This window comes from Stegostoma tigrinum, chromosome 7 (genome assembly GCF_030684315.1).
Source record: "Stegostoma tigrinum isolate sSteTig4 chromosome 7, sSteTig4.hap1, whole genome shotgun sequence".
Taxonomy (NCBI): domain Eukaryota; kingdom Metazoa; phylum Chordata; class Chondrichthyes; order Orectolobiformes; family Stegostomatidae; genus Stegostoma; species Stegostoma tigrinum.
Genome location: NC_081360.1, coordinates 89,474,629 through 89,494,564, shown reverse-complemented (window position 1 = coordinate 89,494,564; position 19,936 = coordinate 89,474,629). Strand labels below are relative to the sequence as shown.

At 45.4% G+C, this 19,936-nt stretch overlaps 1 protein-coding gene across 2 annotated transcripts in view; it reads left to right on the top strand.

The window, feature by feature from the left end:
* epb41l5 (erythrocyte membrane protein band 4.1 like 5) overlaps window positions 1–19,936 on the top strand; it is a 111,792-nt gene that overhangs the window by 46,953 nt on the left and 44,903 nt on the right. For both annotated transcript variants that reach the window (XM_048534021.2, XM_048534020.2), the window contains exon 2: window positions 16,478–16,582. In XM_048534021.2, coding sequence (XP_048389978.1) covers window positions 16,478–16,582 — 105 coding nt within the window. The remainder of the gene's footprint in view (window positions 1–16,477; window positions 16,583–19,936) is intronic.

The window sequence follows — 19,936 nt, the reverse complement described above, 5'->3', positions numbered from 1 at the left end:
TTGCTATTCTGCTGGTATTCTCTGATTCTTGCACACACTGTCTCTTACACCTTCAACAGTTTAAAAGTAAATACAAAGGAGGTTTAAGAATAGTTAGGATTCTTCAGATCCTTTTTTAAACAACATAATTTATTGGGTGTGCACTGATATGAAGTCTGCTCATGGTGCTGTTTGTACAGTTGGGACGTTCTCCTCCTCCGTGCCTGCCTTTAGTTACAATTGGGGGTGATGATGATTGCAGCATTATACAAGAATGTTAAACAGTCCACTATCTTGACTGATCCTGGACAGCAATGTTGTCTGCTACATACCAAGACTCTTTGTGTTTGTCGGTCTTTACTGACTCTCGGGAGGTCAATGGGGTTAAAAACCTTCCTGGGGAATCGATGACACTGAAGGGAAGGAAGCCCAATATTTAAAATGGCGGTGAGGGATGGGTCAACTAGACATTGTGTTGTCGGGTCTTGGAGCAGTACCAAATTGAGAGAAGGAGAGGTAAAGTTTCTCAACTTTCAAGTAAGAATTGGAGGATGAAAAGGATATGGGGCCATAAGAAAATACTGCGGAATCTGGAAATCTGAAACAAATGCATAACGTTTTGGCAATGCTCACAAGTCTAGCAACATAATTAGAACATAGAACATTACAGCACAGTACAGGCCCTTTGGCCCTCGAAGTTGTGCCGACCTGTCATACCGATCTCAAGCCCATCTAACCTACACTATTCCACGTACGTCCATACACTTGTCCAATGACGACTTAAATGTACCTAAAGTTGGTGAATCTACTACCGTTGCAGGCAATGCGTTCTATTCCCTTACTACTCTCCGAGTAAAGAAACTACCTCTGACATCTGTCCTATATCTTTCACTGCTCAATTTAAAGCTGTGCCCCCTCGTGCTCGCTGTCACCATCCTAGGAAAAAGGCTCTCCCTATCCACCCTATCTAACCCTCTGATTATTTTATATGTTTCAATTAAATCACCTCTCAACCTTCTTCTCTCAAACGAAAACAGCATCAAGTCCCTCAGCCTTTCCTCTTAAGACCTTCCCTCCATACCAGGTAACATCCTAGTAAATCTCCTCTGCACCCTTTCCAAAGCTTCCACATCCTTCTTATAATGCGGTGACCAGAACTGTACACAATTCTCCAAGTGCGGCCACACCAGAGTTTTGTACAGCTTCACCATGACCCCTTGGTTCCAGAACTCGATCCCTCTATTAATAAAAGCTAAAACACTGGATGCCATCTTAACAGCCCTGTCAACCTGGGTGGCAACTTTCAAGGATCTGTGTACATGGACACCCAGATCTCTCTGCTCATCTACACTGCTGAGAATCTTACCATTAGCCCTGTACTTTGCCTTCCGGTTACTCCTACCAAAGTGCACCACCTCACACTTGTCTGCATTAAACTCCATTTTCCACCTCTCAGCCCAGCTCTGCAGCTTATCGATGTCTGTCTGTAACCTACAACATCCTTCGTCACTATCCACAACTCCACCGACCTTAGTGTCATCTGCAAATTTACTAACTCATCCTTCTACGCCCTCATCCAGGTCATTTATAAAAATGACAAACAGCAGTGGACCCAACACCGATCCTTGCGGTACACCACTAGTAACTGGTCTCCAGGATGAACATTTCCCATCAACTACCACCCTCTGTCTTCTTTCAGGAAGCCAATTTCCGATCCAAACTGCTACATCTCCCACAATTCCATTCCTCCACATGTTGTACAATAGCCTATTGTGGAGAACCTTATCAAACGCTTTGCTGAAATCCATATACACCACATCAACCGGTTTACTCTGATCTACCTGTTTGGTCACCTTCTCAAAGAACTCAATGAGGTTTGTGAGGCACGACCTTCCCTTCACAAAACCGTGCTGACTATCCCGAATCAATTTATTCTTTTCTAGTTGATTATAAATCCTATCCCTTATAACCTTTACCAACAACTGAGGTAAGGCTCACTGGTCTATAATTACCAGGGTTGTCTCTACTCCCCTTCTTGAACAGGGGAACCACATTTGCTATCCTTCAGTCGTCTGGCACTGGCACTGGATTGGATACACAAAGTCGATATTTTCAGCTTAATGATCTTTCTTCATTTTAGAAAGGAAAATAGTATTTGATTTTTCTTTTAAACAATTCTGCATTTGTGTGCAGAATGAATATCTACTTGATATTGGATGACACCTGGCAAAACTGTATTCTAGCAGTAGCATTATGTTTTTTTTTGTGGTTTGCTTGCCATGGTGGTCAGTCAGCGAACAGATTGACACGATGGTGCTAATATTCTGTATTTTATTTAGAAATTTATTACACAACAAAGGAACACTGACGTGTGAATATTCAGAAAAATATGAAAATAAGCAGCAAATAGAAAGACTCAACTCTTTTTTGAGCTGCATTCTTTTTATAATTACTTGATCCCAGCCATTTCTCTCTCCTATCGTAATACTTCAATATCTTACTCGGTAACTCATTTCAGTTCTTCTCCTTGGATTGCTGAGGAGTTTAAGACTTCCTCTTAGCCCTGGTGGCCTGAAGACTTCTTTCCAGCTCTGATGTTTCAGACACTTTCTAATCCTGACAGTCTGCTCGAATGACGTCTCTTCTGCTGTGAGGTCAGTTAGCTCAGTTTGCTGGATGGCTGGCTTGCAATGCAAAGTGACATAAACAGCTGGGATCAATTCCCACACCAGCTAAAGTTACTGTGAAGTACTCCTTCTCAAACTCTCCCCTTGCCTGAGATGTGGTGACTCTCAGGTTAACCCACCACCAGCCATCTCCGTATGTCTAAGAGAGCAGCCCTGTGGTCTGGTATGACTATGGTGACTTTACTAGTACATCTGAGCATAGCCTGCTGGTGCCCCTGACTATCTTGTTCTGCATCGTAAAACTAAATATTATAAATATTCAGCAATTAACTCCCCAATCAAACTGAGCAGTTTTTTTCAAATTAAATCGCATTCTTTTTGTATTTATTCATAGGACATGGGCTTTTCTGGCTGCGGCCAGTCGAGGACGTGGTGGTGAGCTGCTTTTTTTCGAGCAGTTGCGGTCTGATTGGTTGCAGATATATCCACAATGCTGTTTGGAAGGGAGTGCTAAGATTTTGACCTGGTGGCAGTGAAGAAACATTGATATGGATGGTTTGTGACCCGGAGGGAACTGCACATAGTAGTGTTCCATGGTGCCGCCCTCGTCCTTCTAGTTGATGGAGGTCATGGGTTTGGAAAGTGATGCCTAAGGATCTTTAGTGAATTTCTACATACGCACTACTGCTACTGATTGGTTGCGGTAGAGGGAGAGGATGCTTGTGGATGTGGTGCCAGTCAAGCGGGCTGCTTTGTCCTGGATGGTGTAAAACTTCTTGAGCGTTGTTGGGGCTGCACCCAGCCAAACCAATCGGGAATATTCCATCATGCTCCTGACTTTAGCTAACGTGTTCAAAATTACTTTTTGATTTTTTTTAACTTTAAAAATCTCATCTTGCAGCGCAGAAAACTAAAATCTATTTTTCAGCTTTCAAATCCAAGTTCACCATCTTAGAAACCAGATTCACAGCGCAGCTGTTGCTCTTGTATTCTTCACCTCTGTGGCTACTATTCTTGTGAGTCATGAGGGTGTATGTGGGGAGTTCAAGAACCGTGCGGATAGAGTTTGATACCTGGATATCTACAACTGTCTCCTAAGTTGTAAGGAAAGGACATCAAAATGTTGAGGCAAGGTTAATGAAGCCACTGAAAGCACATTGTAGCATCCAGTCTACTGGAGTTCTAGAATATGTGAGGGACTCTGTGTTGTACCAAAGCAGCAGTAGAGTCCTGGGAATGATATTTCAAAAAAATCAGGTACTAGTATGGTCATCATTGCCCAGGAGGACCTAGCCATCTAGTTTGGCAAAACCGCCAGTTACTCTAAAATAGCAATAACTTTTATACAGGGATGCAATGTCGTAAAACATCCCAAAATGCTTCACATAAGTCGAGTCAGACAATTGCCAAAAGAGGTTACAGAACAGGTCAAAGCTAGGTCACGTATAGAAGGAAGGAGGAGGGAGTTGAATGGGACAGGAGTGCCTCAGGCATTTTACAGATTTAGGAAGGCTGATCACAAAAGTTGTTGTATTTGTTGTGCGGTTATGTTAGGTACTGTTGAATATATTGAACCTTCCCTGAAGTGCACCTTTTCGATGTTGATTTACTGTTTGAAGATGTGCTTGAGTCCACTCAGAATATGAGGCCAGGTGAGACCCTGAGCAGCCCATCTTTCCCCATCAGTTCATTCACTCACTTTCCTGCCTATGCACCTACCTGCTCACTGGTACTGTACTCACAGACTGTTTGTTGTATTTACTGTGGCTGAACTGAACCACGAACAAGCACAGGACAAAACCACCCCGTGTTTGGAAGAGATTGTAGGAACTGCAGATGCTGGAGAATGTGAGATAACAAGGTGCAGATCTGGATGAACACAGCAGGCCAAGCAGCATCAGAGGAGCAGGAACAAGGGTCTGAAGAAGCGTCTAGGCCCAAAATTTCAGCCTTCCTGCTCCTCTGCTGCTTGGCCTGCTGTATTCATCCAGCGCTACACCTAACAAGGCGTAGCTGCTCTGAGATGAACAGCTCATCTCAGATTCAGTCCATTCTACCCATAAGGTGATTTTCTCTGGCGAATGAATTTTCTTGTGTGTTTCGGTGCCTTTTGGGACAATATTTCTTTCTGCTCTCATGCATTGAGTGCAACTAGGCAGGGCCCTTACTCGTAACAATTTGATGCACAAAATGACTCGATAGGCAACTTGAGAGTTAACAACCTGCCATATTGAGGTGAAGTCAAGGAATTGCCTATAGGCAAATGTGGCCGGTCACTTTCTCTAAAGGACATTAACTATCTATTCCAGTTCCCTCCCCCCATCCCCCTCTCTGATGAAGGGTCTAGGCCCGAAACGTCAGCTTTTGTGCTCCTGAGATGCTGCTTGGCCTGCTGCGTTCATCCAGCCTCACATTTTATTATCTTGGAATCTCCAGCATCTGCAGTTCCCATTATCTCTGATACTATTTTAACCTCACTGCGAAGCCTCTTCCAGGGATGCCTAACCTGAAGAAGTTACCCTCCTCCCTCCGGACCAACCTCAGGGAATCTCTCTCCCATTGCAACTCTCTTGTAATCTCTTCGGCCTTGAAACTGCTCGACCATGTCCTGAAGCAAACCAGGTACCACAGCCACATCACCTTCCTCAGCACCTGCCTACGGAACCAGATCATCCCCAAGGGACTACAGTCCACATTTCAGCCTTCCCAATTTGGCCCCAACCGTGACCACCTCTACACCCAGAACATTCAGACCCTTCAGAAGCGGTTCTCCCTGCGAGTCCTGAAACAGACACTCGCAGCCATGCGCCGGCACCTCCAGGCACTGCAATCCAGCCTGCCCCAGCTCAGAGCCTCCCTCTCCCAGACCTACAAAGGACCTCTGCTGTTTTTTATCCTCCGCAGGATCCACAGAGTGAACACCCAGTTCCACTCAGCTTTACTGGACACCAAAAATCGTAAGTACAACAAACTCACTGGCCCCTGCCACCCACAAGAGGATTCCTGCACCTCCCTAATCCCGACTCTGTCCCTGCCCCTCCCCCACCATGCACCCGCCGCCATTGACCAGGAGGACACGGCCAGAGACCCCACCGATGACGTCACATCCGCCTCCGCCGGCCACAGAACTTCCGGAACCGCTGCTGCAGTCACCACCTCCACGTCCAGGTACTACAGCCCACACACCACCCTCACCTCAGCTGCTGCCGCCCACCCCGATCCTCCCACCGCCGACGGAACCCCGCCCACGGTCGACGCCGACGGAACCCCGCCCACGGTCGACGCCGACGGAACCCCGCCCACGGTCGACGCCGACGGAACCCCGCCCACGGTCGACGCCGGCGGAACCCCGCCCACGGCCGACGGAACCCCGCCCACGGCCGACCTCATCGCTCCGCCCACAACCTCCACAGCCAGCAACCCCAGAGGAGACAGCCACACTGAGCCCTGCCGCATCTTCACCATCCCCCCAGACCTCCCACTGACTGAGGACGAACGGTCAGTCCTTAGCAAGGGGCTCACCTTTGTCCCCCTACAACCACACATCAACGAATACCAGTCACGGTCGGACATAGAGCAGTTTTTCCGCCGTCTTCGCCTCCATGCCTACTTCTTCAACCGGGAACCCAACCCTCCTTCCACTGACCCCTTCATCCGCTTCCAACACAAGTCCTCCTCCTGGACACCACCCCCTGGCCTCCTACCCTCCCTCGACCTATTCATCTCCAACTGCCGTCGAGACATTAACCGCCTCAACCTCTCCACCCCTCTCACCCACTCCAACCTCTCCCCCGCAGAACGGGCAGCCCTCCGCTCCCTCCGCTCCAACCCCAACCTCACCATCAAACCCGCAGACAAGGGTGGCGCAGTGGTAGTATGGCGCACTGACCTCTACATCGCCGAGGCCAGACGCCAACTCTCCGACACCACCTCCTACCGCCTCCTCGATCATGACCCCACACCTGAGCACCAAACCATCATCTCTAACACCATTCACGACCTCATCACCTCAGGGGACCTCCCACCCACAGCCTCCAACCTCATTGTTCCCCAACCCCGCACGGCCCGTTTCTATCTCCTTCCCAAAATCCACAAACCTGCCTGCCCTGGTCGACCCATCGTCTCCGCCTGCTCCTGCCCCACCGAACTCATCTCCACCTATCTGGACTCCATTTTCTCCCCTTTGGTCCAGGAACTCCCCACCTACGTCCGTGACACCACCCACGCCCTCCACCTCCTCCAGGACTTCCAATTCCCTGGCCCCCAACACCTCATATTCACCATGGACGTCCAGTCCCTGCACACCTGCATTCCGCATGGAGATGGCCTCAAGGCCCTCCGCTTCTTCCTGTCCCGCAGGCCCGACCAGTCCCCCTCCACCGACACACTCATCCGCCTAGCTGAACTCGTCCTCACACTCAACAACTTCTCTTTTGACTCCTCCCACTTCCTACAGACTAAGGGGGTAGCCATGGGCACCCGCATGGGCCCCAGCTATGCCTGCCTCTTTGTAGGTTACGTGGAACAGTCCCTCTTCCGCACCTACACAGGCCCCAAACCCCACCTCTTCCTCCGGTACATTGATGACTGTATCGGCGCCGCCTCTTGCTCCCCAGAGGAGCTCGAACATTTCATCCACTTCACCGACACCTTCCACCCCAACCTTCAGTTCACCTGGGCCATCTCCAGCACATCCCTCACCTTCCTAGACCTCTCAGTCTCCATCTCAGGCAACCAGCTTGTAACTGATGTCCATTTCAAGCCCACCGACTCCCACAGCTACCGAGAATACACCTCCTCCCACCCACCCTCCTGCAAAAATTCCATCCCCTATTCCCAATTCCTCCGCCTCCGCCGCATCTGCTCCCACGATAAGACATTCCACTCCCGCACATCCCAGATGTCCAAGTTCTTTAAGGACCGCAACTTTCCCCCCACGGTGATCGAGAACGCCCTTGACCGCGTCTCCCGCATTTCCCGCGACACATCCCTCACACCCCGCCCCCGCCACAACCGCCCCAAGAGGATTCCCCTCGTTCTCACACACCACCCTACCAACCTCCGGATACAACGCATTATCCTCCGACACTTCCACCATTTACAATCCGACCCCACCACCCAAGACATTTTTCCATCCCCTCCCCTGTCTGCTTTCCGGAGAGACCACTCTCTCCGTGACTCCCTTGTTCGCTCCACACTGCCCTCCAACCCCACCACACCCGGCACCTTCCCCTGCAACCGCAGGAAATGCTACACTTGTCCCCACACCTCCTCCCTCACCCCCATCCCAGGCCCCAAGATGACATTCCACATCAAGCAGAGGTTCACCTGCACATCTGCCAATGTGGTATACTGCATCCACTGTACCCGGTGCGGCTTCCTCTACATTGGGGAAACCAAGCGGAGGCTTGGGGACCGCTTTGCAGAACACCTCCGCTCAGTTCGCAACAAACAACTGCACCTCCCAGTCGCAAACCATTTCCACTCCCTCTCCCATTCTCTTGATGACATGTCCATCATGAGCCTCCTGCACTGCCACAATGATGCCACCCGAAGGTTGCAGGAACAGCAACTCATATTCCGCGTGGGAACCCTGCAGCCATATGGTATCAATGTGGACTTTACCAGTTTCAAAATCTCCCCTACTGCATCCCTAAACCAGCCCAGTTCATCCCCTCCCTCCACTGCACCACACAACCAGCCCAGCTCTTCCCCCCCACCCACTGCATCCCAAAACCAGTCCAACCTGTCTCTGCCTCCCTAACCGGTTCTTCCTCTCACCCATCCCTTCCTCCCACCCCAAGCCGCACCCCCAGCTACCTACTAACCTCATCCCACCTCCTTGACCTGTCCGTCTTCCCTGGACTGACCTATCCCCTCCCTACCTCCCCACCTACACTCTCTCCACCTATCTTCTTTACTCTCCATCTTCGGTCCGCCTCCCCCTCTCTCCCTATTTATTCCAGTTCCCTCCCCCCATCCCCCTCTCTGATGAAGGGTCTAGGCCCGAAACGTCAGCTTTTGTGCTCCTGAGATGCTGCTTGGCCTGCTGTGTTCATCCAGCCTCACATTTTATTATCTTGGAATCTCCAGCATCTGCAGTTCCCATTATCTCTCTCCTTAACTATCCAGTTTGGTGGGAGAAAGACAGATAATGATGTATGTCAAGTCCACTGAGCCACTAACACAGCTGATATTCTGGGGCCATGGGTACAGATCCCATCATAGAAGCTCATGGGATTTGAAGTCTATTGATAAATCGAAGGTATGAAAGCTAGCCTCCTTGATGGTGACCATGACAATAATTGTCTGTGTCTCTAAAAGTCTCTCTGAATCACAGATGTCCTTTAGGAAAGGAAATCTGTCATCTTTATCTGCTGTGGCCTACATGTGACTCCAGAACCACAACAATGTGGTTGACTCTTAACTTCTGTCTGAAGTAGCTAGCTAGCCATGCAATCAAAGGAGAGTTAAGGATGGCAGCATATGCTGACTGTGCCAGTGATGCTCACATCCCATGAAAGAACTAGTTTTTAAAAAAAACACAAATTGCTGGACAAGCTCAGTTCTAAGGAATTGACACTTGGTTCAAAAGGTCAACTCTGATTTCTCTGCACAGATGCTGCCAGACCTGCTGAGTTTGCCCAGCAATTTCTGTTTTTGTTTCTGATTTACAGGATCTGCAGTTCTTTGGGCTTTTATTTCATAAAAGTTTGGTTTTGCCACCTCCTAGTTACTTTTTTTTGCATATCTTTTTTTCCATTGGATTCAGGTTTTCCATGCCATGCAGGAAGGCCGACATTTTGGGCCTAGATCCTTCTTCATTTCAACATCAAGCTTTCCTGCTCCTATGATGCTCCTTGGACTGCTGTGTTCATCCAGCTCTACACCTTGTTATCTCAGATTGTCCAGCATCTGCAGTTCCTACTATCTCTGAATGCTGATTGTTCACATTTTTTGTGTGTGCAATATACCTGCGTGAATTCTTTATCTGCACTGATCTTCTTCCTATTGTGTTTTTAAAATCGTTTTCTACTTTTTGGGGACATTTAACAGTGGAGTAAATTTCTGTGACTTGATTCATTTGTCATCTCTTCCTTCTCTGCTTTGCAACAGAGTATTAAATAGTCCATCACTCCTTAGTATTCAAATCAAACTTTATACACTTTTGGTATAGTGAACCGCATTATTTGGGTTTTAAAATTAAAGCCTTTTTTTGCTGTTTTGTTCTGGAAACGTAAACACAGCTTCTGAGTCCCTTCCTCACTCATGCAGCTATAGTTTGAGCACAAATTGGTCTAAGTGTGATATACCGGCACTCAGTGGGTTAAAGCTGTCCAGCTTGGTTTGTTTGTATTTGCATGTTTTATTGTGATTTGTGGGTGGCTGGAAAGAAATGGAGTTTGAGTTTTTCGAAAAGAAAATCTGCCTCCTGATTCCTGTGAGCATTGGGCCGTCATTCGTTACGGTTTTACAATGGGGCTTTTGTGTCAACTTCAGCAGCATTGTCAGACTTTCTAAGCACTGGACAAATATGAGAGGCCTTTGCATATTTAACTGACCTAAAAGACTCTTTTTGTGTTTATCTTAAAATAAAAGCTTTGATGGTAATGAATTTTTTTTGACTGGCTGTTTTATTAGAAAATGCTTTTCAGGAGACTTCTGAGTGGAAAAATACATTTTTGTTTCACTTGATTCAGAAATTACCATGCACCTTTTGATGAATTAAGTTTGATCTTTGGCCTGTTCAGCTTCAGCCAAATGTGGCTTGGGAGATGGTGTTGAAGCACCATGATTGTTCTGCAGAAAATTTGTTTCACTTGTAATTATGTGCTGTGGTTGCTTTGTGTTTTTGGAATGGGGCACCAGGGAGAAGATAAATTCTTCACGAGGCATGGAAATGACATTTTTACAAAGTTACCCAGTGGCCCACATCACCAAAGCATGTAATTCTGCACAACTGATCTGTGCTGGCTTTTACTCTCGTGAGCTATCGTTAGCTTCCCCTTAAATATTTCTCATGCTGGTGTTTCAGCTAGTCCTTGTGATTGCAAATTCTACTTTTAGATCACTCTTCTTTTATACCAACAAGTGATCCATTGGGGATCATTTTACCAACTGTCCTCATGTGCTACTTGTGCTAATGTTACTTGTATATAACTGAATCACAAAAAGTTGTGTTGAAATCTCACTTTAAAAAGGAATGCAGAAAGATAATGATTTGTAGTTGAGACCGTTTTTTCTTCATCTGAATTGCAGCAAATAATGTCAGGTTTCAGATGGAATAATGAATGACTTAACATGCAAGTAGAGAAAGCACTTGGAAAAGCAGTTGTTTTGCTGGCCTTTATTGCAAAGTGGGTCATATGTAACAGTAAAGTCTGCCTGCAATTGCATGGGGCTTTGGAGTACTGAATATAGTTTTGATCTCCTGAATGAAAGAAGGATGTATTTTGACCTTTTGAGAGTGCAAAAAAAGTTCACTACTCCGCTTCCTGGACAGGAGGAGATTATCCCTATGAGCAGGGTTTGATTAGACTAAACCATCCTGTCATCTCTAGAATTTAGATGATTGAGAGGTGAAACTTTTGGAACATAGAATGTTGTTAAAGGGGCAGGACACTTTTATTCTTTCATGGGATGAGTGTTGCTGATGTGGACAGCATTTGTTTGATGCATCTTTCAAACTGAGTGGCTTACAATAGAAACCTACAACTGTGGAGTAGAAGTAGGCCATGCAGCTCTGAGACTACTCTGCCATTTAAAAGATTATGGCTCATGTGATTGTAACCTCAGTTCTAAAATCCTGCCTGTTCCTGATAATCTTTCTGCCTTTCACTGAAAAACAATCTATCTACCTCTGCTTTAGAAATTTTCAAGAACTCTGTTTCCACAAACTTTTCAGGGACAGAATTCCAGAGTCAGAACCCACTGAGAGAATTTTTTTTGCCTCCTCTCTGTTTCAGCTGATGACCCTCTTATTTTTAAACAGTGACCCCTTGTTCTAGTTTCTCCCATGAATGGAAACATCCTCTCCACACTCAGCCCCTGTCAAGAGGGCTCAGACTCTTGTGTTTCAAATATGCTTGTATGGTAAACCTTTCCAGAGGGTAGTTAAGAGTAAAAAACATTGCTGTGAGGCTGGAATCACATGTAGGCTAAACCAGGTAAGAAACATTTATTTTAGTCCTTAAAGGATGTGAGACGATCGCACAGGTTCTTATGAATTGATGATAGATGTCATCGTTGTCGTTATTGGGCTTAGCTTCATAATCCAGAATTGTTCATGGAATTTAAATTCCACTCCCTGCTAGGTAGCCTGGACTTCTGGAATACTAGCCTAGTGTCATAACTACTTGGCCACTATCTCCTCCAGATCAGTGCTACAAAGATGCTTCCTTTGCCTCAGGGAATCTAGACCCGTGAGTTAGGGTCTTGGGATGAGGAGTGAAATGAGAAATGTAAACTCTCAAGGTGTTGCGAACATTGAAATTATCTGCTGGAGTGAGCTGCAAATGCTCAGACACTGAATCTATCAAGCCTGACTGCAGTTATATTTTAGATGCTAAGGGAATTGAGGGATGAGGTGTAACCCAAGAAGTGTCACTGAGATAGGTGGTGGGCCATGATTCTATTGCATGTTGGAGCAGGCTCAAAGAGCTAAGTAGTGCAGAGCCGCTATTATTTCTTATGTTCTTACTGTGCTGTTGTTACAATTCAATAACTTCAGCTGAGAATTATTATTAGTGCTGGATCAAATCGGGCAATGGGGCTGTTGTGGCACTGTGATACCTTCCCTCTCTCTAGGACAAGGAGGCTTGCATTCAAGTCCCATCTGCTTCAGGAGTGTGCAATAATATATCTCTTAATCTCTCAGTGAGGGTCAGCATCCCTCCCCCCAAACATTTGAATGAATTACTTTATTTAGTGTCACTAGCCCATTTAAATGTGGGCCCAGAACCCTCTTAGTGCCACAGGCAATGCACCCAGTCACTTCTGGCGCCATTTGGGGAGACAATATTAAGGATAAGAAAAAGTGCACTGTACACACAGACTGTCTGTTTGTTTGTTTCTTCAGTGATGGTGCTGCTTTATAGAACGTGTTTTTGTTATGCAGTGGGGGTAGCCAGACAGTGCCCTCAGATTAAGCAGTTTCTGTAGAGAGAGCAGCCGCACCATGGCACTTTGAACCTGGTGGAATTGCTGCCATTAGACTGATGACTGTAAGCGGTAGTCTCGATACCTGCCATTCCTTCACGACAGGAGTACATCAGTCTGGGGCTGAAGGGCAGTGCCCATGTGTCCAGCACCCACGGTATTGCTCATCAAAATGTTCTGGCAGGCAGAATACAGAATTCAGTATCCAGCCCAGAATCACAGTCACTCTGCAAAATTCAGCCAATTGCAAGTTGGCTTAAAGACTACAGTTACGCTGCAATAGACATATTTGATTGATGTGATTTCTGTTTTAGTCAGAACATATGCAACTTATTTTTAAAAGAAATGTGTATTTTCTTTCTTGCGAATAACCTGGAATAACATGCAGTAAGCAACTTTTAAAAAGATGAAGTCAGAAAGCCTTGTGTACTCAGTACTGCTATTAGAGAAACTACAATCACTCCTGCAATATGAGATGGTCACCAGTGATGTTTAGCAAGAAATTTAGGATGTTATTGAAAGTGCAGAGCTCATTATCATATGGAGTGGGTGACATGAACCCTTTAAGGGGAAGGTAGATACTTACTCGAGTGGCAAAGGATTATAATCAATGGGCTGTATTGGAATGTCTGGAGTGGGAGGAGGTTTATGGACCCAGGTTTGCAGCAGTGTGCCCACCAAACTAGAGGTTGGTCACTCCAGATCCAATGGCTTGTCTTGTCCAAGTTTTTAAAATCTCTTCAGAATTTTCTTCATTAAGAATTTCAACTGTCTTGGGTGTCATAGAGATCTACAGCACAGAAGTAGACCCTTCGGTCCAAATCGTCCATGCCGACCAGATATTGTAAATTAACTTAGTCCCATTTTCCAGCATTTGGCCTGTATCCCTCAAAACCCTTCCTCACATATACCCATCCAGAAGCTTTTTAAATGTTATAATTGTATCTGTCCCCAACACTTCCTCTGGCAGCTATTTCTATACACGAGCCACCCTTTGTGTAGAAAAAGTTGCCCCTCAGGTCGCTTTTAAATCTTGCCCTTCTCACCTTAAATGTACACCCTCTCGTTTTGGACTCTGCCATCCTAGGGAAAAGACCTTGGCTATTCACCTTATCCTTGCCTCCCAATGATTTTATAAACTTCTATAAGATCGCCTCTCCGCCTCTGACACTCCAGGGAAAATAGCCCCAGTTCTTGATGTGAGTTTGCTCACTGAGCTGGAAGGTTAGTTTTCAGACGTTTCGTCACCATTCTAGGTAACATCATCAGTGAGCCTCTGATGAAGTGCTGGTGTTACCTAGAATGGTGACGAAACGTCTGAAAACCTCAACCTGAGCTACAAATCTTCTCAAAACTCGCTAAGCAGCCCCAGTGTTTGAAATCAATCTTGGATCTGTCAACTTTCACTCATTTGGACAGTACCTCATTTAATTTAATTCCAGCGTAACGCTTCAATGTTTCTTGAGTTTCTCATTTTCAGTAGTAACGCTGCTACCAATGTTTGCATTAAATTTGCTTTGAGTCCCTTTCTTGAGATCCCAAACTTCACTCCTATCACTTTTTGAATATTGACCATCCAGTAAATGGATGGAATTTAATTATTTTTTCTTTATTCATTCACAGGATGAGGGCATCGCTGGCCGGGCCGCATTTATTGCCCAACCCAGTTGCCCAGAGCGCAGTTAAGAGTCAATCACATTGCTCTGGGTCTGGAGTCACATGTAGGCCAGATGACAGTTTCCTTCCCTGAAGGGCATTAGTGAACCAGATGGGTTTTTCCTGATAATCGACAATGGATTCATGGTCATTGTTAGATTCTTAATTCCAGATATTTTACTGAATTCAACTTCCATCATCTGTTGTGGCGGGATTCCAGAGCGTTATCTGGGGTCTCCGGATTAACAGCCCAGCGATAATGCCACTAGGCCACCGCCACCCCTGGGAAAATATGAATAGCTTGATAATTTCTCCTCAAAACGAATCTACTTTATGGACAAAGGCAAAATTCTCTGGATGCTGGAGAAAGCCCAGGCAGATGGGCAGAGTCTGTGATAGAGATAATAGGAACTGCAGATACTGGAGAATCCAAGAAAACAAGGTATAGAGCTGGATGAACACAGCAGGCCAAGCAGTATCTTAGCATAAAAGCTGACATTTCAGGCCGAGACCCTTCCTAATGAAAGGTTTAGACCTGAAACATCAGCTTTCCTGCTGCTACACTGCTGCTTGGCCTGCTGTGTTCATCCAGCTCTATACCTTGTTATCTGGGCAGAATCTGTGACAAGGGAAACTGAGTTGACATTTCTGGTTGATCGTTCAGATCACTACCCAGAACCCTCTGTGTTCGTCTGGATGCTGCCTAACTTGCTAAGCCTTTTCTGAACTTGCTGCTCCTATCTAATTTAATCTTTCCGTCATGTATCATTTAGTCTGTGGAGTAATGGGGTGTAATCTCAAAATTAGACCTTTTAAGAGTGAGTTTGAGAAGTGCTCATGGGAGTGTATGAAATTGAAATTCTTAAGCGACAGGTTGGTGAATATTTGTGTTGGTTTAAGGTGTTTGAGTCATGTAAAGCAAATATAGCCAAATAAAGTCTAAGGTAGCAATCAACCATGGTCATACTGAATGGTGCAGAACTGGTTTGAAGGACTGAATGACCTCGTCCTGCTGCCATCTAAAGGAGAAACCCATTACGTATGGCTTTTCAAACCTATTCTCTCCTTTCTGGCTATAGAACAATTTTCTGGTCACTTTACTCACCTGGATGTAAAGAGGATAGGGAAGAATCACAGTTGTATTTTTGTTTTCTCTTGAATCTGGTGAAAAAGAAAGATGTCACCAAAGTTGGTTGACTTGCACTCATCACGACAAGTGTCTGAATATACAAGCTAGGAGCAAAAAGAGGCCCTATTGCATTATTCAATGTGATCATGACAAAACTGTTTGCGCTCCAAGTTCCACGTTCCCATCTGTTGGGTAAGGGCAGAAACCACCACAGCCTGAAAATTATTCAATGACTTGTTGCCTCCATCCCCTTCTGAGACAAGGAGTTCGAAAGTTGCACAACCCTCTGAGAGGAAAACAAATTCTCATTGCCACAGTCCTAATAGGGAGATCTTTAATTTATGAAACATTGCCCCTAGCTCTGCACTCCCACACAGAGGGAAAACAACCTTTCCACGTGTGCCTTGTCAAGATTGTTCAGGATTTCATCAATCAAAGTCACCCCTCACTCAGCACGAGAATGCCATAGTTCAAAGGGTGTTGATTGGTAGGCCAATCATCCCTGATTGGCCAAGTTGTGAACATGGAGGAAGCAATGTGGACCTGCCAAAAACATCCACAAGCTCCTGGGCTATTCAAAAAAAGGTGGACAGTTTTAACAAATAAGTCCCTTTAGACTGTAGAAAACAAGTCACTGCTTATGAATCTGTGCCCCTTCTAACACTACCAACTTGACTGATTTATCTTAATTTGGTCATTAGCATAATTTATTGGTGTGTCCAGGCCACATTGGCTTGCTTTAAAAAGAATTGCTGATTTTCATCCTTTTGAAAGATCCGCAACATTTATTAATTTATTTATGGTTAATGAATCAAACCAGTTTGAATGTATGGTTTAAAACGAAGGATTCTTTTGAAATTTGAAGCTATTTAAATCCAAGTTGCTGAGCATTATGCTTTGATATTTTCTTGTGTTCATGTTCCTTTAGAAAAAAGCGAAAGGCCAGGAACTTTTTGAGCAAATCATGTACCATCTCGACATCATTGAGAAAGACTACTTTGGCCTTAGGTTCATGGATTCTGCCCAAGTAGCGGTAAGATGCTTAAAGAATTTGTCTGTCTACGTTCATATATGGTGTTTGGTGAAATGAAAATGTTTGTTTAGCCAGCATTTTGTGATTTGTACATTCAGAAAGCTCACATTTATTTTATTTTTATCCAGAAGTAATCCACAATCTCTCTTTGGACAATCACATTTTTAACATTACCTTTTATTGTATTTTGTAGTATTGAATACGAGGGTTATATTCTTCCCAGCTGGGGAAAGGTTAGATTCGGTTAACTCTCGCTGTTTTTCTGGGCAGTTCTGCGGAGGCAGAAAAGGGAGTTCCAAGACGAATTTTTGAAAGCAGTGTGTAGGGCAGGAGCCCAACAAATTCTCTCAACTTGGCAATCTTGGCAGGATGGGTCATCTTTGGGAACAATCACTGCCCCCCCCCCCCCCCCCCCCCCCCCCCCCCAGCCCCCACCACCATCAACAAGCTGGCAGTTACCTGGAGGTGGATGATGTGAGATTTTCCACAGGGTGGGCTGGGCTGGGCACCTCCGTCACCTGTGTTTTGGAAACATTGAAGCCATTTGAAAACCAAGCAAGGTGGATGTACCAACACGTTTGTCCACCTACGGTGGCAATGCCTTTCTCTGCCAGTGAGGTTGTCGCTGCCCTCCCAAAACTGTAGGTCTCTATTCTCGCCCATTTGCCTTAGAAGCAGCAATTGGACAGAACTTGCAGATCTGACGTCTAAATTGATGGCCGAGGGGAGGTCTACTTGGTTATACACTGCCGTTGTTTGCAGGATCCAAAAATGGTACCACCCTTCATTTCTCCCTTTGAGGCCCCAAACAGCACAAAAGAAGTGAAAAATGACAACAACCCACTTCCATCTAAATTCCATCAGAGATAATGGGAACTGCAGATGCTGGAGAATCCAAGATAATAAAGTGTGAGGCTGGATGAACACAGCAGGCCCAGCAGCATCTCAGGAGCACAAAAACTACTGTTTCCTTTTAATGCATTTGAGCTTTGATAGATTTAACTTAATACGTAGATGCCAGGTTTTGGTGACATTCTGCTTCTGTGTTCCGGATTCATGCAGACCTTTCGATCCAATGTTGTGTTCTACAGCTTTAACATTGGTATCTACCCAACAATGAGCAAAATTGCCCAGGTTTGTCATGTACATAAATATCAGGATAAACCCAACTCAGCCAATTACTGCTCCATCAATTTACTCTTGATCATCAATAATATGATGGAAGGTTTTATCAACAGTGCTATCCAGCAGCATCCGTTCAGCAATAACCTGCTCAGCAACATCCAGTTTGGGTTCTGCCAGGGCCATTCAGCTCCTGACCTCATTCCAACCTTAGTTCGAACATAGTCAAAGAGATGAATTTCAGAGGTGTGATGAGAGTGACATCAAGACTGCATTTGCCAAAGTATGGCTGGGAACTCTAGCAAAACTGGAATCAGTGGTTATCAGAAGCAACCACTCTGCTGGCAGAAGTGAAAGATGGTTGTGGTGTTGGAGTTCAGTCATCTCAGTTTCAGAACGCCTCTGCAGGAGTCTCTCAAGGTAGTGTCCTTGGCCCAACCATCTTCAGCTGCTTCACCTATAATTTTCTCTCCACCATAAAGTCAGAAGTGGGGATGTTTCCCAATGATCGCACAATGTTCAGCACCATTTGTGATCCTCTGATATTGCAGCAGCCCATGTTCAAATACAACAATATCCAGGCTTGGGTTGACAAGTGGCAAGTACCATTGATGCTGCACAAATGCCAGGCTACGACCATCACCAGTAAGAGACCATCTAACCACTCCCCCTTGAGTTTGAATGGTGTTACCATCATCGAATCCCACACTAGCAACATCCTCGGGGTTAGACATTGACCAGAAGCTTAATGCAGCAGTCACAAGAGGAGGTCAAAGGCTGACAATACTGTCATGAGCATCTCAACTTTTGACTGGTTTCCTCCCCCTCCTCTTCCCCCCCAGAGCCTGTCCATCTTTTACAAGGCACAAGTCAGGAGTGTGAGGGATTACTCCCCTCTTGCCTGGATGAGTGCCGCTCCAACAAGACTCAAGAAGCTTAAGACGTCCAGGACGAAGCAGCCTGCTTGATTGGCACCACATTGACAAACATTCACTCCTTCTACCGCTAATGCTCAGTAGCAGAAGTGAGTACCAGCTGCAAGATGCAGTGCAGAAATTCAACAAAGATCCTTAGATTGCACCTTCCAAACCCACAACCACTTCTACCTGGAATGACAAGGACGACCGATACATGGGAACACCACCACTACCTACAAGTTCCCCTCCAAGCCACTCACCATCCTGACTTGGAAATGTATTGCTTTTCCTTCTCTATCGCCGGGTCAATATCCTGGAATTCCCTCCCTGAGATCATTTTGGGTCTATCTAAACTAAATAGATTGCCACAGTTAAAGAAGGCAGCTGACCACCATCTTCTCAAAGGCAATTAGAGATGGAAAACAAATGCTGGTTAGCCAGCAATGCCCATGTCCCACTAGTGAATAAAAAAGAAAATGGGAAGCAAAATGCACTTGCTTTTCTCCCTGAAGGAATGGCAATTTTTCTACGTAAGCAATTTAACTTTCCACCCGCTGTTGATGAGGCTATTTAGATATTGGGCCCATGTTTTGCTTGGATAATGCAGGGGGCTGTTTCATGTAAGAAGACTGAAAGCTGACGATTTGAGCTTTCAGTGGCTTTTCAAACAAAACGCGAATTGTTCCTTGGCTAAGAGCTTTTACATGTCTAGTGCTGGAATGCGGAGGAGCTGAAAGAAAACAGGCCTGTGATGAGTGGGTTGGGGGAGAAGCAAAAGCAGTGCAAGGCCAAATCTGGTTGTTGAACATCCTTTCCCCTTGGGCACAGATTTACAGTTCATAGTTTATAACCCCAAACCAGAATTCATTTCTAATTTGAAATGTTCACTTGACATTGGATGGTTGGTGAGCATTACTGAAATCTGATTGATGGAGCTTTTGTGGACAAACTGATTTATATTTTGATCAGTTATTGAAACTGTTTTGGAACTGGATCTGTTTCCAAAGGTTGCAGATGTTTATTTCACTTTGAAATGCTGCATGCAGGGCTGCATTCCTTTAAAAATAGCCATGTGATGTGAAAAGGTCAGGCTATGTTTTATTGCTATCTGAGGGTTTTACTAGGATCAACACATAGACTGACTTCAGTTCTCAACAATGGTATTTGTCCCTGAACAGCAGAACAGGGAGGTGTAAAAGGAAATGGATAATTTAGTAATGTGTATTGTTTTCCTGCTGTTCGTTCTTTCTTTCTTAATTCTCAAACCTTGAAGAAATAGTAACAAATTAACAGTTTCAGAGGTAATCTACCAGAT